The sequence below is a fragment of the Silene latifolia genome, chromosome Y (assembly GCF_048544455.1).
Source record: "Silene latifolia isolate original U9 population chromosome Y, ASM4854445v1, whole genome shotgun sequence".
NCBI classification, from domain to species: Eukaryota; Viridiplantae; Streptophyta; class Magnoliopsida; order Caryophyllales; family Caryophyllaceae; genus Silene; species Silene latifolia.
The window spans coordinates 302,784,771-302,808,587 of NC_133538.1; the positions used below are offsets into that span (position 1 = coordinate 302,784,771).

General features: G+C 41.2%; 1 protein-coding gene and 1 non-coding gene across 2 annotated transcripts in view; both read left to right on the forward strand.

Annotated features, from left to right (window-relative positions):
• Positions 1–1,012: 1,012 nt before the first annotated feature.
• LOC141636692 (small nucleolar RNA R71) lies at positions 1,013–1,119 on the forward strand. The gene has a single exon (XR_012541289.1). It is a non-coding gene; the product is annotated as a small nucleolar RNA R71 (small nucleolar RNA).
• Positions 1,120–18,544: 17,425 nt separating this feature from the next.
• Positions 18,545–23,817, forward strand: part of LOC141634061 (proline-rich receptor-like protein kinase PERK15) — a 29,690-nt gene continuing 24,417 nt past the window's right edge. The window contains exons 1-3 of the mRNA XM_074446369.1: positions 18,545–19,221; positions 19,580–20,062; positions 21,132–21,215. Coding sequence (XP_074302470.1) covers positions 18,636–19,221; positions 19,580–20,062; positions 21,132–21,215 — 1,153 coding nt within the window. The 5' untranslated portion in view covers positions 18,545–18,635. The remainder of the gene's footprint in view (positions 19,222–19,579; positions 20,063–21,131; positions 21,216–23,817) is intronic.

The following is a 23,817-nucleotide window of genomic DNA, read 5'->3' on the forward strand; positions in this document are numbered from 1 at the left end:
GTTGGTTCCACTACCCTAGGATTTCTCCTCAATGGTTCCATCACATCTCTTGTCTTGACACTTTCCTCAATAACATCCTCTTCAATTGGCTCCTTAAGTCCCCCATATCATGTACCACTCCTTAAGTGAATGGCATTGATTGTTTCATGTCTTGTAGGAGGATTACCTTGAGGACATAATTGTCCTTTTTGCCTTTGGGAATTTAAAACGGCCAATTGGGACATTTGTGTTTCCAACATCTTGGTATGAGCAAAGATATTGTTGATGGTAGTGTCTTTGGCTTGGCTATCTTTTTGTATTTGAGCAAACAAGTCTTGTTGGCTCTTTTGCATTTGAAGGACCGCTTTTTTTAACATCAAAAGCTTGGTCATTGGATTGATTGTAAGAGGGTTTGTTTTGGAATCCTTCGTTTTGGTTGAAAAAGGGTATTTGAGTAGGATTTCTCATTGGAGGTGGGGTGTATGTTGGTTGAGGATTTTGAACATTTTGGCTTTTGTATGAGAAGTTTGGACGAAATTTGGTGTTTTCATTAAAATAGTTAGAGTAACTGGTGCCATTCTTGTATGCTTGGAAAGCATTCACTTGCTCATTTGTGCCCTTACACTCTTGTTGATCATGTCCTAAAGTTCCAAAATTCTCACATACTCCATTTAGAATAGAAGATGTTGCTACCATGGCATTGACTTGTTGATGTTGCTTGGGTGATTGAGAAGTTTCATTCATCTTAAATATGGCTTTCTCAAATTTCAAGTTCATTGTGTCAATGTGGGAGCTTAGTTGGGCACCCAAATCGGCACTCAATTGTGTGACGGACTCAACTTCATGTATCCCTCCCCTAGTAGCTTTTCTTGGCCTACTATATTAAGAGTTGTGAACCGCCATCTCCTCTATATTTGCCCAAGTTTGGTTGTCATCTACCTCGGTGGATCTTTCGTTAGAACCCATGTTGAGTACATTCCTTGAATATTCATACAACCCATTCCAAAATTGTTGGACTAGAAACCATTCACTTAGAACATGATGAGGACAAGAGCGACATGTATCTTTGAATATTTCCCATGCCTCATATAGAGACTCTTCATCTCTTTGCTTGAACCCGGTGATTTGGGCTCTTTACATATTGGTTTTATCCGGAGGTTATAACTTCTTGTCAAAGGCAAGTGCTAAATTCTTCCATGAATCAATCCCAAGAGTGGCATTGTCTAGGCTCTTCAACCATTGCTTTGCGGCTCCTATCAAGGAAAAAGAAAACAATACCCATCGAATTTGATCTTGAGTTACCCCCGTTTGGGAAATTGCATCACAATAGTCAGAAAAAGTCTCCATGTGTAGATGAGGATCCTCACTAGGCATCCCTCCAAATTGACTTTGTTCAACCAATTGTATGAATGCGGATTTGGCAATGAAATTACCAGTCAAGTGGGGTGGTGTTGGAGTACCATTGGGTTGGTTCTCCTAAGTTGGTACGAAATGAGATGAAAATTTAGGCATTGTAGGTTGATTTTGTGGTTGGTTTTGAATTGGGTTCTCCTCTCCTTGTCTTGAAAAAGGGTTGCTAAACTCAACACTATCCGTTTCGATAATACCAATGTCCACAAGTTCTCCAATACCCACAATTGTTGAAGTCCCTCTAACGGTTCTTCTAATATTTGTCAAAGTTCTCTCGATTTCGGGATCAATAGGCAAAAGACCGCCTTGTGATCTCCTAGACATGCAAAAATCAAACAATTACAACTACCTTGAGGAGTTTGACTTCCCCAAGGTTAGGAAAGACACAACTAAAAACAACAAATGATAACAACTCAATTGAACACCGTCCCCGGCAACGGCGCCATTTTTATTCGGGTCGAAACTTTATCGTCTAAGCTCTCTGATCAAAGACTATTTATATTCTCAACAAACTACTCTTAGTATAGTTTTAAGTAAAGGTCGGATACCAAGGGACGGGTATTGTATAGACTTATCGGTTGTGAATAGCTATGTATTTGGTGTCACAGTTTGGGTTGAGGTTGAGTGTTGCAATCTAAACTACTTAACAAAAGCAAGGTAAATAAATGAAAGCAAAGCAAAGTAAGAAAATGGGGTTTGTAAACAATTGATTAAAGCACTAGGGTATCATGAGTTCATAGGGGAATCATAATGAGACCACATAAATAAGTTTCATAGATGCAAGCAATTTATTATTGTAATGGAATCTAGTTAATTTATATCTTACAATTCCTAGAGAGTTTTGCGTCTCGGAGCCGAGTTGGTCAAGACTTTACAACACCTACAACGACTTGATTCTCCCTATTCAACTATATGCATGGTCTAACAAGCCTTGAGTTGGTTTATGTCTTACAAGACTTGTTGAAAGGATAAGAGAATCATGCTAGGTTGTCAATCAAGTATTTCATCAAGTATAACATGTGCATAAGTTGAAACTACAATAAGCAAGCATTCATATGACTTTATTAAGTAATGATGTACCCTATGATTAACTCCTCTAATCCCCCACTAACCCTAGTTAAGGAACTACTCACTCATTATCATGGTGAACATGCTAACAATGGTGTCAATCATCTCAACAAGTCTAAACATGATGAAGGAGTAAAACAATAAACAAGGATTAAGTAAAGAGTAAAGAAATTGTTCCAACTTAGGATGATCAAATAGAAAGAAAAGAATAATAGAATAAAACTTGATTGATGATGAAGAGTTGTCAATTCTCCAATAATCCCCAAATAATCTTCAAATTACCCAACTAGATCTAAGAATACTTGAATAATAATTAAGGCAAGATTAATTAAGATTGAATTGTGTAATTGAATTGTATTAATATACTAAATAGCTTTATTTAATATAAGATAACATGATAATCACTTGCTAATACAAGGGAGTATTTATACTAAGTACAAGTATTAGATTAACTAAGGACTTAAATGACGATTAATCCGTTTAAATGAAGTCTAACGCCTTGCAAGTCCTACTATGGGACGCACGACCTGCCCTTGTTAGACGTTCCTTCTGCCTCAAAGGACGCCCGTCCTGCTTTAGGGACGCTTGGGCTGAGCTTGGGGACGCCCGCCCTTCTCTTTGGGACGCCCGGACTGCTTCTGGGACGCCCGTCTCAAAGGGCAGTTTTGTTCCTTCTTCATTTGGCTGCCTCATAATCCGTGGGGATCATTGAGGAGTCGTGGGGTTCCTTTATCATTGCCCATATACTTGTTTTATTGACTTAGGCCTTTAGTATTGGTCTCCTCATTGTTGCGCGGTCGTTAGATGCGATCAATTTAGCTCCATTTCGCTCCATAAAAGCAAGGCTAGCATTCCTCTCCTACCAAGGACACAAAACCTCATAGAATATGCAAAATAGGAAGCTAAAGATAGGAAACGACCCTAATTCATGCTAGAAAGCATAGGAACGAGGCTAGTTAGGGTACTAACTGTGCATAAATTCGAGTCATATCACATGTAGCCTACGGCTCAAAACAAGAACGCAACCGCCCAAAGCAGTACTCGGTCGAGTACACGATGGTACTCGGTCGAGTACAAAGACTACTCGCCCGAGTACACAAACTCCAGAAGCTGGTTAGAATCCCACATAAAGCATACTCGGTCGAGTATCTGAAGTACTCGGTCGAATGGTCATACTCCAGAAGCTACTGTCAACTACACATACACCCTCACTCGGTCAAGTGACTAGTACTCGGTCGAGTTCCCTCTACTCGGTCGAGTACCTCCCTCACTCGGCCGAACCATTCCGACATGACGTCCCAACAACATGGTTAACCAAGTAAAGTACCGAAATATAACCAAAAATCTTATTCTCATATTACTACCACAAGTAAAGCAAGACACACAATCACTACTAATCATGCTATATTATGATCTCGACTATCCCACAACACATAATGCCAACTCATGCCATCTCATCTCAAACCACAACATGCACATCACTCAATAAATCACAGATATAAACACAACAAGCATACAACAATCCCCAGGACATACCCCGTAGTGACCGGTTCGAACTTCTGTTGGCAAAATTGCGGTTTCGACACGTCTCTCAAACCTTTCCGGTAGCTTCCAAAATCGTCGCTCTGATACCACTTTATAACACCCCCATATACCAAAGTGTCTTACCAAGGACCACCTTAGCATATAAAGGTGCTACCGTCTCAGTTACCCGAGGTAGTATGCATCATAAAAACCATAATGAAACAACTTTTATTAAAACAACTGAAATAAAAAGGTTACAAGTCTTAAAACTCCAAAACGATATAACTAAAACCAAAAGTCATGAAACTAAACTCAGCTACAGCTAAACGACGCAACAAGTGATGACTTCGCCCATCCATATCCCGCGAGCTATCTCAACATCCATCACCTGCTAAGTCACTTGCTTATCATCCCCGAATGGATCACCACAATTTTGAAAACATAAAACGGGGTTAGTCAACTGTATAACCAAATTAAGCATACGCAGCGGAAACAATTACAAACAACATAATCAACCAATACTCCAATTCCAACAATCACCAATAACTGACTACACACTAAAATGTGTAGCCCTTCCAGGTTACCCATCGCAACACGTAACCCACACCACCAGTGGGGACCGCAGCCCGCTCATCGCAACGAGCGAACCCAGCTCCTTAATGTGCACATCCCCCTTGTGACGGGAGTCAAAAGGGACAAACATGGGGTTGGAACCATCTCCAGACATGGTCCCACAACAACAACCAACCAACATTACAATTCAAACAACCTCCATCAATTCCAAACATAAGCTAACATGCCAACAATTAATCAGAAAAAACTTAACCAATTACACAACCAACTAAGTAAGGAAAACCCTACCTTATTCGCAATGCAATCAACCATAGCAATCAAAATCAGAAAGGCTCCTCTACAAACTCGTCACCTATAATCACATCATACAATCAAAATCTACCCTAAACTCCCAATCAATCTGATTAGGGTTTATCAACTACAACATGACAACAATAACAAGATTACGATGCTTACCTATGAAATCGATGGGGACAAAAGATGTAAAAACCCTTCAATCAAGCGAATCTAGCCTTAGGAGTGATTAGAATGGTTGGAGAGGTTATACGTAGTTTAGATTTTTAAGAGAATGATTAAGAAACTGTTAAGACGCCTTTATATAATTCTCCAACTATTTTAATCAAAACCGCGGAAATTAACACGTCAGACCGGTTACTCGGTCGAGTACTCGATGTACTCGACCGACTACGCTGAACACGACCGAGTACCAACATTCCAGAACCCAACCTCAGCACACCCGACAGCCTACTCGGCCGAGTAAGCCCTACTCGACCGAGTATCCCATGGTCAGAAACATGTGGTATTACACTTATAGGAACAGTACTTAACTTTTCTTAATTAAAGGAATCTTAACTTAAATTAAATTAATTTAATCTCACTTAGTAGTAATACTAATAATAAATAAATATTTAAAGTTTTTTTTCTAATCATCTCGGTTCCATATTATTATCCTCCTCGTCACTTTCTTCATCTTCATTTGAGCTATGATATTCCTTCCGAGGGGTGTTCTATGTCTAAATTCGGACATATGGCATCTAGCATTTGTTTTTTTATTGTTGATAGGAGACAAATATCCTATAATATTTTCCTTTAGGTGGATGCGGGAAAGCATATTTGGAATTAGTTAAAACATCTCGCCACACCGTAACATCATGGGCACTTCCCTCCCACCCAACATGGATAAATATGAACATTCTATCAAACGAACAAGAGGCTAACACATTCCAACCTTTGCTTCCATGGCAATTTCGAAACGGCGCCCCATTTTTGTCTATAAAATATAGCAATAATAATTAATCTCGGATTGTTTTTACAATCGATCTGAACAAAAGTCGTATCATTTTTAAACTCGCCAATATTATAAACCTTTTATTTTTGCTTAATTTTATAACTTAAACTTTTCTGAACTTAGCTAAATTTTGCTAAACTTTTTTGAACTTAATTTTCCTGAACTTAACTTAACTTATAGGAGCTGAACTTAACTTAAAAGAGTTTTAACTTCTCTAAACTTAACTTAATTTTGCTGAACTTAACATAAAGATGACTTTAAGTCCAAAAAAATACGGCCTTAGCCTTCTATAGTATCATTCCTTTGTTTCTTTCTACTTCACTTGGGCAGTCGAATAGTAGGGTGGGTGGTAAAGGCAACACCAAAAATTAAACTCGGTATGCAAATTGAAGAGCATGACTGTATGGGTAATTTTATATCAAAAATTCACTTGATGACGTGGCAGCTGATCATTGGCACAAAACTAAAGCAACAGATTGATGACGTGGCCAGAAAATATCTTGAGCAAACACCACACCAAACTGGAGTCCAACGCAAGCTAAACAAAACCCACAAAACTCGGTCAAATAACAAATCCCACAAAAATAGGGAAGTTGAGCAGAAATAGGAAGTAGGGGCTGAGGAGGAGCGGGTCAAAAGGAACAGCTATAAATATGAGGAAGAGGCAAGCAGCAAGGACATTCAATCATTCATTTACTCACACATCAAATCTCCACTCAAGAAAATCATCAACCATAACCATACAAGATCATTAGTCTTTATTTCCGTCATAATTGTATGATTACGTTGTTCCTCCAGAGTACCCGAGAAGTTATAGTGCATACATTAGGCGGGATACCGACTCCTCCCACGGTTTTTCCCACATTCGGGTTTTCCGCGTCACAAATTTCTCGTGTCCATTACTATTTTGCATTTCTTATTTTGTTCCTCCAGTTTGCAAGTACATCACACTACCAAAAATCGACTAACAATAGACCGCTTTAACTCACCTAAAGACAAAGTGACTATTAGGTAATTTTTTACCAAAATAGTTTGGCGCCCACCGTGGGCATAGTGCTCCTATTATAAGTCAACCATCAAAGCAATACGTTCAACATGTCAGGATCGAGTCAGAATACCTCCAGTGCCCCAAGTTCCACCTCCAGCGTCTCAGGTTCTACCTCGCAGCTTGCGGCACCGACCCTTCCAGCCGCAACAGGAACGGTAGAGCCAGCAGCCCTTATCAGCAGGATGGTTACCACCAGCCAGCCGTCCAAGATGACTCCGGTATAGGCTAAGCCCCCGCATTCACCCAGAACCTCGGATGTGGGACGAGAGCGTGAAAGTAAGGTGTCAGGAGAACCCGGCCAAGCAAAGTCCAGTAGGGAGAGCAGCCCAGTCAGATAAGCAGGAACACCGGTGGTTTCTCAGCACATTAGAACGGCACCACCGGACGCGTGGCAACAGCTACTCCAAGGCATGAACACTTTGCACTGTGCTGCGGAGAGCCGACAGAAGGACAACGAGATCCTGCAAAAGGACAGTCGGGCCTTGAAAGATAGGATGAATGCAGTGTCCCAAAAGGGAATGGCCCCGCAGATGGCAGAGCGTACGCCAGATCGGGAAACGCCCAAGGGGAATCAGGGAAAAGTCTTACCATAGGATTTGGTAACCAGGCTGGATCTGGGAGTGGTATCACCACGGGGGGTGCCGCAGTAGTCGATGATGATGCCTCCTCTAGAGGTACTATCACCACCAGGGGTGACGCTGCCACCAATGATGACCCTACTAGGGGTGATGCCACCACCAATGATGACGCCACCAACAAGAACGGCAGTAGGGGCAATTACCCTAGTGGGATTGGGAGCCTTAACACCCAGTTTCCCCTCACCACTCAGCAATATACTGCCCGTAATAGGGAACACCCAAGGCGAACCCTTTATGAATAGTGATCCCTCGGGAGCAAGCGTATACAGACAGTAGGCTCTGGATACACAGTTCAGACCCATTATGAACGCAACCCTATTGCCTAGCAACTATGTTGTCCCACCATACACCACAGAAGAAACGCCAGTAACTGGCAACCCCTCTGGCTTTTATCCGCCAGTCCACAACATACCTATAGGAGTAAGCACCTCAGTGGAGCAGCAACTGCAGGAGCTTAGGGCTATGATCAGCAAAGTACCGGGAATTCCTCGTCAAATGGAGATAACTGCACCAGAGAGTTATGTAGACTCACCCTTTGTGGGTAGCATATCACTCGTCAGTGTGCCTAAGTAATTCACTCCACCAACCATGGCCCTATATGATGGGACAACTGATCCATTGGACCACGCCAACCAGTACAATTAGAAAATGATGGTGGTGATAACAACTGGTCCTCTCAAGGAAGCGTGCATGTGCAAAGGCTTCGGATCAACCCTGTCTGGGGCAGCGCTACGGTGGTTCATAAGCTTGCCCAACAAGTCCATATGCACTTTAGCAGATCTGGTTAATGCCTTTAACCAACAATTCGCCAGCAGTTGCAAGCCAGAAAAACAAACGAGCGACCTATACAGGGTAGTCCAAAGGTTTGAGGAATCCACTCGGGACTATCTGAAGAGGTTCAACAGAGAAAAGGTCTCCATCCCAAAATGTGACATACCCACAGCGGTAGAAGCATTTAGGCGTGGACTTCACCACGATTTAGATCTATACATGGAACTCACCAAGTACCTGTGCACCACCTTCGAGGAGGTACAACAACAGGCATTGGTTGTCATACACCTAGAAGAGGATGATTCATGAGGGATGTATACGATACAGAACGTACCAACAGAAAAATCACCACAGAAAAGAAAAGTGAAAGATCTAAACCATACAGCAAGAACACCGTGAAGAAAGTTTCAAGAGACACCGATTGGACAGAAAGTGCTAGCTTGCCCCCCCCCAAGTTGAGTGAGTACGGGTTCACCACAGGCATCACAGGAGTATTGAAGGCATTGAAGGAGCTCGAACAGAGAGTTAGGTGGCCAAGAAGCCGGTACCCAGGGAGAATGACAGAAGGGATGCTAGCAAGAAATGTGAATGCCACCATGACATCGGGCATAACACGAAGGATTGCATAGTCCTGCGCAAGGAGATAAAACACCTTCATGGAGCAGGTTGCCTGGATCATTTACTACCAAAAGGAGCCAAGTTCGGGAAGGTAAACACATTAGAGCAGGTACTACCCTCACCGCCTCCGTTGTACTCCAAGGTTGTGAATGTTATCACAGGTGGATCCGAGATATGCGGGCTGACTTATTCAGAAGCGAAGCGGCATGAAACAGAGACTAAGGGAGACAAACCGGAGTCCTCTTGCCGCGTCAGCAGGAACAACTTGCCACCAGTCACATTCGATAAAACAGACATCCAAGATGAAGGGGAACACCATTACAACGCATTGACTATCACCCTCTCAATAGGAAATTGCCTGGTAAGGAAGATCCTAGTTGACACCCGGAGCTCCGTCAACCTCATAATGCTGGGAACCCTAAAAAACATGGGGTTCAGCGAGAAAGACCTGCTAAGGAAGGCAGTACCCCTGGTTGGGTTCAGCGGAGAAGCAAAGCACTCTTTGGGAGAGATCATAATTCCTACATTCGCTGGGGGAATTAACAAACAGGTGAGGTACTTGGTCATCGACGGCCCGTCCACTTACAATGTTATCCTTGGTAGGCCCTGGATTCATGAAATGAAAGCGGTACCATCCACGTACCACTAGAGCCTAAAATTCCCAACACCTTGGGCAGTACAGGAAATACACAGAGACCAAGAGGAAGCTAGAGACTGTTACAAGGATGCTCTCAAACCTACAGCAAATCCACCAGTATAGCAATTATAGAGGTCGTGTGTCCTGAGGGAGTACATCGAGCCCCCACAGGTAGAAATTGACGAAGGTTATCTGGACGTACGGCGCCCTGATCGAACTGTACAGATTGAAGAAGACTGTATAGGTAGTATCCGTCAAAAGCTACTTGAGTTTTAGCGTACTAACATGGATTGCTTTGCCTGGTCGCACGATGATATGATAGGTATTGACTCAAGTGTTATAATGCACCAGTTGAACGTCGACGCCAGCTATCAGCCAGTACAACAGAAAAGGAGGAAATTTGCTCCAGAAAAAAAAAGAGGTAATCAATCATAAGGTAGACAATCTGCTAGCAGCAGGAAAAATCAGGGAGGTCAAGTACCCCGAATGGCTTTCCAACGTCGTGGTAGTACCCAAGAAGAACAACAAGTGGAGGGTATGCGTAGACTTCACGGACTTAAACAAAGCATGCCCAAAAGATCCTTTCCCATTGCCACACATAGACGCAATGGTGGACGCAACAGCAGGCCACGAAGTGCTCACCTTCCATGATAAATGGAGTGGGTACAATTAGATCAAAATACACCCGGATGATCAGGAGAAAACGACCTTCAGATCTGAGAGGGGTATGTACTGCTACAACGTGATGTCGTTCGGCCTCAAGAATACCGGCTCGACCTATCAACGTCTGGTAAACAAAATGTTCAAAAATGAGATTGGGAGAACAATGGAAGTTTACATTGACGATATGGTGGTCAAGTCCAAACAAGCAGAACAGCACATGACCCACTTAGAGAATACCTTTGAAATACTCTGGAAGTACCATATGAAGTTGAACCCCCTAAAGTGTACCTTCTGGGTGTCTTCCGGAAAATTCTTAGCGTATCCAGTCACCCAGAGGGGAATCGAAGCAAGTACAGAGCAGATCCGAGTAGTTCTACAACTGGAATCCCCCCAGAAACCGAAAGATGTTCAAAGGCACACAGGGAGAGTAGCGGCCCTGAACAGGTTCATTTCCAGGTCCTCAGACAGATGTCGGTTGCTCTATGACATCCTCAGATAGAGCAAATGGTTCGAGTGGATGAAAGAACATGAAAAGGCATTTGACGAACTTAAAAGCTACCTAAGCACACCTCCGTTACTCTCTAAACCGGAACCAGGAGAACCCTTGTGCTTGTACTTATCGGTTACGGAGGTGGCAGTCAGCGTTGTACTGGTACGGGAGCATGAGTGAGCACATAAACCTGTATACTATGTCAGTAAGTCTCTGCTGCCTGTAGAGACCAGGTACACCTCACTAGAAAAACTCGTTTTAGCACTTGTTATTGCTTCATATAAGTTGCGCCCCTACTTTGAGTCTCACGCCATCTCTGTAATCACGAATTACCCCCTAAAAGCTATAATGAGAAAACCTGAACTGTCGGGTAGAATGGCTAAGTGGTCTGTCGACTTGAGCGGGTACGACCTGACAATTGAACCCTAGACAGCCATCAAATCCCAGGCCCTAGCTAACTTCGTGTCAGACTTTAGCCCGACCCTCCAACCTTAGGCTGACAAAGACGTGCTAACCCTGAGTGAGGACAAGGGTGACCAAAGGTGGGTACTGTTCGTTGACGGGACTTCGAACATTAGGGGAACGGGGGTAGGCTTGGTCCTCCGGTCACCTCAAGGGGAACATATTGTTCAGGCGGTACGGTGTGAATTCAAGGCGACCAACAATGAAGCCGAATATAAGGCCTTGATATTTGGACTACAGCTAGCCTTGGACCTACGAGCCAGTCACATAGAGGTGTACAACGATTCCCAGCTTATTGTAAACCATGTAAATAACTCGTATGTCGCTAAGGATTCCAAAATGGTAGCCTACTTAAAAGTGTCGAAGGTTCTCAAACTTCGTTTTGCTACCTTCTTCATCAAGCAGATCCCCAGAGACTAGAATGTTGAGGCAGACGCCTTGGCAACATTATGGGCAATATTCAAGCCCGGGGTAATCTCTACAGTCCCCATTATACTTGTGTTCGAACCAGCTGTCTGCTAGTAGGAACATGATGGAACAGACAAGGCTACGTACTCATAATGAACACACGAAGCGGGGTTAATGTGTATCTCAGCAGCCCAGGATGAAACTCCAAATTGGCGGCAGCCTTACCACGATTGGTTACAAAACGACGTACTCCCTGCCGATGAAAAGGAAGTCAGGAGTTTCAAAATTAAAGCTTCGGGGTTCGTATTGATTAACAACATATAGTTCAGGAGATCATTAGCAGGACCCTACCTGCGATGTCTGAGCAGTTAGGAGGCACATGTTGTTAAGCATGACATCCACAGCGGGGAATATGGAAATCATGCAAGGAGTAGGAGCCTGTCCAATAAAGCACTCAGACAAGGGTAATTCTGGCCGACCATGCGGAAGGATGCAATGGAATACGTAAAGACATGCGCCAGTTAGCCATCAGCCGGTAGAACCCATGAACCCAATAATCTCATCATGGCCCTTCCTGAAATGGGGAATAGATATTATGGGGCCACTGCCCCGTGCTTCAGGAAACAGGGTCTACATGCTTGCCATGACAGACTATTTCTCCAAGTGGATAGAGGCTGAGGCGTTCCCCTGGTCCTTAAGCGACACGTAATTTCTTTCATCAAGCGGAACATCATATGAAGATTTGGCATCCCTTCAGAAATAGTGTGTGATAATGGTTCCCATTTTGTATCTCATATAATGGAGGCATTTTGTGTCAGATGGAACATTGCACTGTTCAAGTCTACCCCCAGGAATCCTCAGTCAAACGGACAGGCGGAATCCAGTAATAAAATTGTCATGGAGAACCTGAAAAAGAGACTGGAGGAATTTGGGGGTAAATAGGCAGATGAGCTTCCCCTAGTACTGTAGTCTGATAGAACCACCCCCAAAGTGGCCACAGGATAAACACCGTTCAGTCTAGTGTATGGGGATGAAGTCATAATCCCCTCCTGAGGTGCGAGTACCAACACACATGTATGGTTGCATAACAGAAGATAGGAATCAGGTGGAAATGGCCAGCAACCTGGATACTGTGGACAAACTAAGAACCAGCGTTTAGATCAGAATGGCAGCCTAAAAACAAACTGCTGCCAGGGGCTACAATCAAAATGTAAGAATCAGAACTTTACAACTCAGAAAGGTGTTCCAGAACACCAAGAACCAGCAAGCATGAAAGTTTACTTATAATTGGGAAGGATCGTACCAGGTAGAAAGCGTGGTGGGTAATGGAGCATAAAAACTCATGACTATGGAGGGAAAACTTATACATAAGCCCTGGAACATTACTCACCTGGAAGAGTACTACATTTAGGTTCCAGTTGCTGAACCACAAAAGCCTCACCCTCAGAAGGTACATAACAATACACATGATAAACTTTGAACTTGTGTCGTTAGCGCCTGAACTAATTTCTTACAATGCAACAGCGTTCATCTGAGGTGGTACAACGCCCAAAATCCACCCGCTGGAATCCCAGTCCTATTTCTCACTAGGTAGGACGGAAGAAGTGGAAACCCAAAACTTTAAGTTATGGCACCAACTTCTTATTTACTCGCCTGAACAGGTATCACATTGTTGCTTTTTGCAGCTCCACAGAAGGAACACTATCTGCCCGACAAGGTATCTCATTCAGAACGTACGTGTTAGCCACCTTGTACCTATTAGGTACTGCTAAAGGGGTAACAACTTAAAACGTGCTCTCAAATTTTTCCCACATACTTTAAATTCTTATTTTTTTCAACCCTCGGGTGTTATCTGTCAACAGGTAGCGCTAAGGGAATAAAATGTGGGAGTCTCATCTTTGAGATTTCTTGCCAAAAGGGCCCAGATTAAGTGTTGTTTTCTTTTAAATTTTTGGTTGTACTAATTGAAGGAATACTGTTTTTGCTCCTGAAACAATTTCCTTTTTAATCCACTCTCATTTGCGATATTCTTTTTTTTTTAAGATTTTTGAGAACCCTTTAAGTTGGAATTTAATCCCCAGCAGCCTGAAAGAAAAAAAGGACTAGCAAAATGTTCCTCCTGCAGGACGTACATGGTGCGCATGGTTGGACAGGGACCCGAGAATCCCGTAAGGACAGGAGACCCCAGGACCACCGAAGTCACCCCAACAGAACAGTGAGCCGACCAACATACAATGCATGCATGACAAACAGCATAATACGCACAGTAAGTACATAAAAAAAGAAGAACATAAACATAAATAACCCCCAGAAGGGGGCAAAAGAGGAAGACAAACGATTGTTCAAACAAAGAAAAACAAAGCCAAACGCCTAACAGGGGTAAGGCCAAAAAGCAAAAAACTACAATTACCTAGAGGGAATTTTTTCATCTAATCAGCCTGATCTGAAACAGGCACCTCATTAGGAACAGGAGCAGCAACAGAGTCAGGGCGTCTTCCTCCACCTGCACCACTTCTTTAGAAGGAACACCCGCCCCCCTAACAAGAGTCGCTTCCTCCTCCGCAATCAGATCATTGATAATGCTGAAGTCAGGCTGAATGGGAAAAGTCTCAGCAAACTGCCTCTCCTCCTCCGCCAGATTCCAATTGGTGTGCGTCCCAGCATGGAACTCCCGCATGCTCTTGATCTTGGACTCCAAGGAGGCATACAGCAGGGCGTCGAGAAGAAGCTTCTTCCGGGTCTGCACTTGGTCCTCAGCAGCAGCAAGATTATCAGCTAAGGAGGAGTTGGAACTCTCTGCCTTCACCAGCTGAGCTTGAGTTTATGCCAGCTGTGACAGGGCAGTGCTCTTCTCCTTAGCAGCGGAAGAGAGCTTAGACTCCAGATCAGAAACCCTTTGATTGAGGCTGTTCACCTCACCCATCAGACTAGGAACCTCTTTGCGGATAAACAGGTTCAGCTGAAGACTCTGTAAGAAGCGAAAAGCAAGTGTGAGCAATCTCCTCAGCAAGAAGATAAGACAGAAATAGAGACAACTGTACTTACAACAAAGTCGGTCTCAACTGAGATATCCAGCATCTCAGGCATGGGTTTGGTGCTTAGCTTATGGGCAGTAGTCGGAAGAAGGAATTGTTCCAGCTAAGGCCAGAAGGGAATGCCAGCCTCACCACCATATCCACGAGGGAAACGAAAGAGAGTCATAGAGTTGGAAAGAGGCGCCCTGGGATGTACCGATACCAAAGGAGGAACAGACTTCACTTCCGGCTCAGGAGCCGGAACAATTTTCTTCTTTGGAGCGGGTTGGGAGGAAGAGGAGGCGAGCTTCCTTTTCTTCACTTCCATTGCGAAGTCAGCACAGAAAGGGGCTTTGCCTAAGAAAAACGGTCATTGCACCAGTCACACAGAGTAAAATAGTTACAATAGACAGGAAGAAGAAAAGACAAATGTCTCATCAGATGACATTGATGGTTCCGTTTCAGAATCGTTTTCCAAGTTAGAGGGTGTTTCCTCTTCTTGTTCTTCCCCTTCTTCTTCGTGAGGCTCCTGGTCCTCTTCTTCTTCGTCCACTTTGAGCGGATGAGAGGAAGAACCTGTGGTCTGCGAGGCAAGGAAGGCGGGAAAAGTTCTAGCTTGGGGAGGAAGACTGAGGAGCCTGGTCACAACAGTAAGATCTTTGGTAGGAGTTGGTTGCAACAAATCTGCAAGAAAAAGCCACTAAGAACAGTGATATCAAAAGGGGAAGAAAGAACATCAACAGCAGAAGTTACCTTCAACCGGAGCCCACTTATCGAACAAATAATTAGGGGTAGGGGAGATTATGTCAATTTTGACAAAGATGTAGCGCTTGAACCAGCCCTCATCCCTCACTTTGGGAGGAAATATCACCTCCGAGTTCATTTTATTACAAGATCTGAGGGTCACTTGGCCATGCTTGACGGATTTGTAGGTGTACAGCGCCGCCAGGTCACCAAAAGTCAGACCCAAGCTATAATCTTCATCCAGAATGCACAGCAAAACCAGTACACGCCATGCATGCGGCTTAAGCTAACAAATCGCCAGCTTATTGAAGGAATGCACTCGCTGAACCAGAGAAAGCAGAGGGAACGAAAACCCAAATGAGACGGATACTCATAAAGGCAAGTCCGCTCAAGACAATAAAAATCAGGAGCTTCACCAGGTTGGGGAAGATGAATTTCCATCTGGTCATCTAGCCCAAATTTCTGCCTCACTTCTGAAACATCAGAATGAGCATAGCAGGAATCGCACATGAACAGCTCAAAAAGAACTCCGGTGGATCCAAAGGAAGTAGAGGCAGAGGGAGGCGATGGAGAAGCACGAGACAAGGGGCAGCAGGTAGATTTTTTGGTCATGGTGAATGGAAAACAAGAGTAAGACAAAAGAGGGAGGGAGGGAGGGAGGGAGGGAGAAAATACCTGAGGAAAGGCGTTTTTTGGAAAAGAGAGAAGTAAAGAGACAAGGGGAATTGGGGGTATTTATAAGGAGGAAAGTCAAAAGGGGAGAGTGTTGGAAGTTGAGAAGTAAGTCGTAGGTAAGTGGATAGGGGCAGTTAAGAAGATAGGCGGCATGGGATTGATGGGACTCCTCTGTCAGTCCGACTTTTTAGGGAAAGCAATTCCCATCATTACATTGAGCAAGTGGATGACAATTCCTTTGGGGATAATTATTTGGGTAATTTTCTATCAAAAATTCACTTGATGATGTGGCAGCTGATCATCGACACAAAACTAAAGCAATAGATTGATGACGTGGCCAGAAAATATCTTGAGCAAACACCACACCAAACTGGAGTCCAACGCAAGCTGAACAAAACCCACAAAACTCGGTCAAATAACAAATCCCACAAAAATAAGGAAGTTGAGCATAAATAGGGAGTAGGTGCTTCGGAGGAGCGGGTCAAAAGGAACAGCTATAAATATGAGGACGAGGCAAGCAATAAGGACATTCAATCATTCATTTACTCACACATCAAATCTCCACTCAAGAAAATCATCAACCATCACCATACAAAATCATTAGTCTTTATTTCCGTCATAATTGTATCATTACGTTGTTCCTCCGCAGTACCCCAGAAGTTATAGTGCATAAATTTGGCGGGATACCGATCCCCCGCGGTTTTTTCCACATTCGGGTTTTCCGCGTCACCAATTGCTCGTGTCCTTTACTATTTTGCATTTCTTATTTTATTCCTTCCGTTTGCAAGTACATTCACACTACCTAAAAATCGACTAACAATAAACCGCTTTAACCCACCTAAAGACAAAGTGACTATTAGGTAATTTTTTACCAAAACAATGACCACATTGACCATAACATCGTCTAATTTGAGATCGTATTGAGACAATATTTACGTTTTAAAGCGCTTATCAGTTTTGAAAATAATTTTATATGTATAGAGATCACATTTACTCCCACGGTAAGTGGATTATACATCTAATGTAGTACATCAGATAGTATAGTTTTTGAGCATTAAGAAAAAGTTTTTGAGTTTTAATTTAAAAAATTTGAGTTTTATTATAAAGATTTTGAGTTTACTTACTTAAACATTAAAAGTTCCATTATAACTCAAAAAAAAATTACATATAAGCTCAGAAAAATTTGATTTTTGACATCATAAAAATAAAATGTAGTTTATAAACTATATGAAACTCACAAATACTACTATACAACTAGTTGTATAATGAGCATTGTACAACCCTATACATTAATCCGAGCTTATGTGTAATTTTTCTGAGTTTTGTAAGAGTTTATTTTTTTTATGTTTAATTGTGTGAGTTCAAAAACTTTACAGTATAGCTCACATTCTTTTAAAAAAAACTCGAAAATTTTAGTACACAGCCTCAGATTCTACATCATACAACTGCATACAACAGGTTGTATAATCTACTCATTGTATAAAACTCAAAAAAAATATATAAAAACTCATAAGTGTGAGGTAGATGTACAATCATTTTTCTCTTACTCCCAAGCATGGGATTTTTATCAAGTCGAAAGGCTAACGGACCATTCCAACAATACTGATTATTGTTTTCGAAAAAAATCGACTAAATGAGGAATCATAATAATTATGAAGAATTTCCTTTCAAAATACGCTTTATGTCATTACATGGTTACACTGAAGAGAGATTCGAAGAAATGCCTCTTGAAATATTTTCGACACCACGTATATGCTTAGTCTATTTGACCAGTTTTATAGTAAAACGGATATGTCCGGTCTTATACAAGAATCGTGGGTTATGAGTAATACAATGATATAGAAGCTGGAACTCGTCATCAAAAGAACTAAGTTAACATTTTATGATCTTAGTTCTTAATTGACTTACAGAATGTGTTCAAAGTCTTCTATAAATATTGTTGCTAACAAAACTTAGCTAAACAAAGCTAATTAATTAGCTAAAAATGATTAAACTCGACCAAAAATAGGATTTACCTAACAGCAAATTTTCCTAAAATTAAGATGGATCAATGAAAAGAAGATAGGAATTAATGAAAAAAGTTAAGGAAAAAAGAAGTTAGAAATGAATGAACAATTTGAAAGCATTAATCCTAATTTGTAGGAATAGACCACCTTTCTATCATTGCATCAATTTTCTAATTCAGTTTTTGCTCCTCTTTCATTTGAATTTCCTTTCAAACTTTCTTTTTTCAGGTCTATACTCTTCTCTCTATTAATTATCTATTAGATAGAAAATTGATGTTATATTTTCATGTGTCATGTTTAAAAATGGACTATAAGTTCGTTGATCTAATGATTTCTTCATATTTTTTTACGTTCTTATAATAACTTTAACGTGAGACCAGAGTTATTCTGAGGCGGTGTTCTTTAAGACTTGGTTGGGTGGGTTGGTTAATAAAATTGATTGTTTTCGTGTTTGTGACGTAGATTTGCAATGTGGTTGGATTTTTCAGGGTCGCTAAACTAGAAAGGCGAACAATAAAAGGGGAAGCTGAAGGGGAAATCCAAAAGTGTTTCATGTGGAAGACGGCCTAAATTCCGAAAAACAATAAATAAAAAAACAGGGAGGTTGTAACTTGTAACAATGTCGGACGGTTCATCTAATGCTCCGGAACAATCACCAGATTCACCACCATCAGATTCAAGCGAAACACCGCCCCCACCGTGGTCCGATTCAACTACCTTGTCACCCCCGCCATCCGATTCGTCACCTTCAACACTAGTGACGTCACCCCCACCGCCTGAAGAGGCCACCGCGGCGGAGCAACCGCCGCCAATGGTGGAAGCTAAACCGTCTCCGCCGCCACCTAGCGGTGGTGGTGATGGCAGCGGAAATGTGGGGCAGGCGCCACCAGTGCCGGCAGCGCAAGTGGTGGGACCGGAATCTCCCGGACGTGGACCACGTGAAGTACCCCGATTGGCGCCCCCGCGTTCGTATGATAATCAGACATCATGGACGAATGGAAACGAGGTTTCGACACCAGAATCTACGTCGAATAATAGTCATGGTAATAGTAATAACACTGCGCTAATAGTCGGAGTGGTGGCACTAGGGGGAGTATTGTTATTGTTGGTTATTGTTTGTGTGTTTTGTGGGAGGAAGAAAAAGAAGCAGTCGAGTCATGGTCTTCCTTATGGTTGGGAGGGTCCTCCTGAACCTCATCCTCAAGGTAATTTCACGAACAATATGTGTTCTCCCAAAAATAATACTCCTCCGTCGGAGTCATTCGTTATTGAAAAAAATATACTCCATATGTCATGTTTGATGGTCCATATCATCCTTCCGTTGTAAATTACAACACTTATTAGTAGGACCACTGCACTAGTATAATTGTATGATAGTGATAGGGCGTCACCGGGTGATGCCCAAATTGGGTGTCACCCTCTCACAATCATTCTTAATTGAAAGGGTCCCCACTTACCCCATGTGAGAGGGTGGCGCCCAAATTGGGTGTCACCCGGTGGTGCCCTTTCATTTTCCTAATTGTATTAATATATTTGTTGTAATAACCTTGAACATGTAAGCAGGCAACCAATATTGGCAATCATCATCCCAAGACCACGCAGTAAAAATACCTCCATCTTCCGGTGGTTGGGGACAACACAGCGATGGTGGTGTTGCTGAAAGTGATGGGCTAAACTCGGGAGGAGGAAACATAAACACATCATTAGCACCATCACCAAGCCTAACACTAGGATACAACAAGAGCAGCTTCAGTTACGAAGAGTTAGCAGCAGCAACAAACAATTTCGACAAGTCGAGAATGCTGGGACAAGGTGGATTTGGGTATGTGTATAAGGGTACCTTGCCAAATGGTAAGGAGATTGCGGTTAAAAGCCTTAAATCGGGAAGTGGACAAGGAGAGAGGGAGTTTCAATCAGAAGTTGAGATTATTAGTCGTGTTCATCATCGACATCTTGTGTCTTTGGTTGGGTATTGCATTGCTGGTGGTCAAAGGATGTTGGTTTATGAATTTTTGCCTAATGATACTTTGGAGTTCCATTTGCATAGTGAGTTCTTTTTTTTCATGTTACTAAGCCGTTTTATAGTAGGTTACGATAAATCATACCCCCTCCATACCACACTAATGGTAAAAATGAGAATCTTGGCACTATTTATAGTCGTAAGGAATCTTCGATATTATTCTTAATCTATAAGACAAAATATAGTCATGTGAGATCTTGTTTGATTTATTGTCATGAATGCTATAAGAATATCAAATTTTTATAATTTTTAATAATGTGTAACTAAAGATATTCATGTTGCAAAACATGTCTCGACAAGTGTGAAAAAGTCAATGTTACCATTGGTATGGTATGGAGGGAGTAGTACTCTCTCCTATTCTAAATACACAAATTCTTGTTTACAACCGTTGTAAACAAGAATAATTTACAACGAGAGTATAAATCCATCTAAAACAACACTTTTTTTGAGGGTGATGGTGTTTTCCATCCCTTCGTTATAATTTACAACCGTTATAAGCAAGACTAACTGAAATAAATAACTTTCCCTATTTTCTTATTCATCTATTCACAATACTCTCCCTTTTCTGTTTTTAGTAAAATTTTATACTTAAATTAATCACCTCAACCTAAAACAACACCTTTTTTGAGGGTGATGGTGCTTTCCATCCCTTCGTTATAATTTACAACCGTTATAAGCAAGACTAACTGTTCTAAAAAACTTTCCCTATTTTCTTATTCATCTATTCACAATACTCTCCCTTTTCCGTTTTTAGTAAAATTTTATACTTATTTTAATCACCTCAACTCCCCCCACACACACAACAATACCCCACAATACCATATTTTATCTCACTTCACCCCACAACAATACTTATTTAATTACTCCCCCCACAATAATACCCCACAATATTTTCCCTCTCTCCAATTAACTCACACTATCATAATACTTTAACTTATATAATTTAAACACCCTTAATTCCCGTGCCATCCTCTAATGAGGAGAGTTATTCAGAATAGGAGGGAGTATATGTTTCTATGTGAAGTTAATGACACAATGAAAGTTATTAATCTTATTGGCATATAATAACACGACTTTCTTGAATCTCTACGACAGAAAAGGATCCGCCCTTGGATTTCTCAACTAGGCTTCGCATTGCTCTTGGCTCTGCTAAAGGGCTTAGTTACCTCCACGAAGATTGTAAGTTCTTGTTTTTTTTTTTTTAAATCAAATTTCATTTTCTTATGTAAGTTGGTGGTACATCTCATTATATTATCTAACTAGATTTCACGCTCGGTGGTTGGCCGAGTAATATCGGAGAAATGTCTTATGTCGAGATAAAAAGAAGAATCGGATAGTGTTCGTCACAAGCAAAATGTTTTATTGATGAAGCTACTCATGCATCACTCCCTCCATCTCATTTTTATTGTCCATTTCCTCTTATAATTTATCCCAAAACTATTGACGCCATTTAGTACATATTATGATAGAGCAAAGAATATTTTATATAGTTTTCTTCATCCCATTTTTATTATTCTCTTTCTCCAAAATTTATGGTACTACCGCTAATACTCCTAAGTTTTTAACTTCTATTCACACCATCAAAATTGTATATTGTCATTATTCTTAACTAAAGGATAAAATAGTAGTTTTATCTTATTTATTAAATCTTTCCCGAAAAAGTAGGATCATAAAAGTAGAATGGAGAGAGTACCCCATTAAATATGGAATATTGCAAAATATAAAACGGGAGATCGCTCCCCCATGTTGCCTTGGCTATGCTGAACCAAAATTCTTAGAAGTATGTAGTTGATAGGCAATTCTCAATTTGTCATGCCATTTTAATGTCACGAACCGAACTATGCTTAAGTCAAGCAAATATTCCATTCTAGATCACTCATCAACGATATTATTACGATTATTTAATAAATAATATTGTTTGAAACATAGCCATACAATCTAAGGTCTAAACTACTCTTGATGCCGAATGGCTTTTTTTTTTTTTTTTTTTTGTGACAAATGCTCAATGAATTATTGAAGAGGACGATAATGTACTTGTTCTGTTATATGTTCAAAATCTTACTGCTTATTGGTTGATCTGAACACAAAAAAACCTCTTCATTATTGTTAACAGAGACCAATTAAAGTAAATATATAAATACTCCCTCTTATTCGCTATAATGTTCCTTTTTCCCGAAATGAATTATTCAAGTAAGGTTCTCTTTTCCTTTTTTGGTAACTTTTACTCTTATTTTATTCATCCTTCTCTCCTATCACCAAACCCCACACAACTTTTTTACTCATATTTTATTACTTTTCTTAATGTTTTGGCCCACAACTCCTTATTTAACTCCTAATAATTCATCTCTCTCTCATAACACCAACCTCACCAATGTCCTTTATTCATTTTTAATAGTATACAAAGGGTTTTTAATAGTATACAAAGTATCATGCCAAAGACAAAGGGGAACATTATAATGAATTGGAGGGAGTATATAATTACAAATAAAAGAGCATAGAAGGAGAAAATAAATAATTAGAGCCTATATATAATAACGGTTTTTCTAATGTATTCCCGAAGAACACACATTAATAATCCTGATATATATGATTGATAACATATAAAAACTGATATAATAAATATATTTAATATATAAAGACAACTAAAAGCATTGGAATCACCAAAATTAGCATAGAAGTAGAAAATATGTATTTTAGGGAAAAAAGAGGAAACTAAAGTCTTCTAAACTAAAATCATAAAAAGTAACATGCATGAGTATGTATTAGTGTCTTACTATAATCTAAGTAACATGCATGAATATGTATTAGTGTCTTACTATAATCTCTAACGTATTAGTTTGTTGAAATCGTATATATGGATTCATGTAGTAGTCTCTAAGTAAAATTTTCCATGGGATATTAATTTACATATACGATACAACTAATAAAATTGTATCAATTTTTATCTAATTCTAAAATATTATTGTATAAATTGATAATGCTAAATTATTCATACAAAACAACTGTGTAGAACATAACAAAAAGATAAACACGGTGGATGGGTTGGCAGTGGGTGCATGTTTAAGGCGGAGTTCTTGTTGGATCAGTTTCTCATGAAGCGATTCAAAGGATATTGACGTATCACGTGCGCGCACTGCCTCAATTACGGAACCATATTTGTCATAATTGAGGCCATGAAGAATGCGAGCAGTGATATCATCAACATCCATCGGATGTTCGAGCTGAGCCAAGTCATCGGTGCAAGCCTTTATGGCGGTCATATATTCGGTAATGGTCATGTTATCGGTGTGAGTTATATTTTCGAGGCGGTCTTTAATTTGGAGACGGTGTCCTCTAGAGGAATTGGCAAAGGTACGACACAAGGTGGTCCAAGCGGCATGGGAAGTTGTGTCATTGACGATGAGAGCGGCTATCGGGGGTGCAAGAGTACCGGTAAGACCTCCTAAAATGAGTTGGTCTTGCCTATACCATGTGGTATAGGCAGGGTTGGGAGCGGTTGTGGTCTTAGTGTCGGGTGGGGTAGGGTCGACAGTGATGGTTTTGGCGGGGGCAGTGGTGGTGCCGTCAAGATAAGAGAAGAGTTCAAGACCGTTCATGATAGCACGGACTTGAAATCTCCATTGACGGAAGGTTATGGTGTCCTTAAGCTGAATGCAATTAGAGAAATTGACGAGGGTAAGGGGGTGGGTCGGGTCGGCAGTGTTGGCGAGTTGCATTTGGTTGGTGGCCATGGTGATCGTATGAGATAGGTCGGATTCGAGTACAGTGATGAAGACGGGGT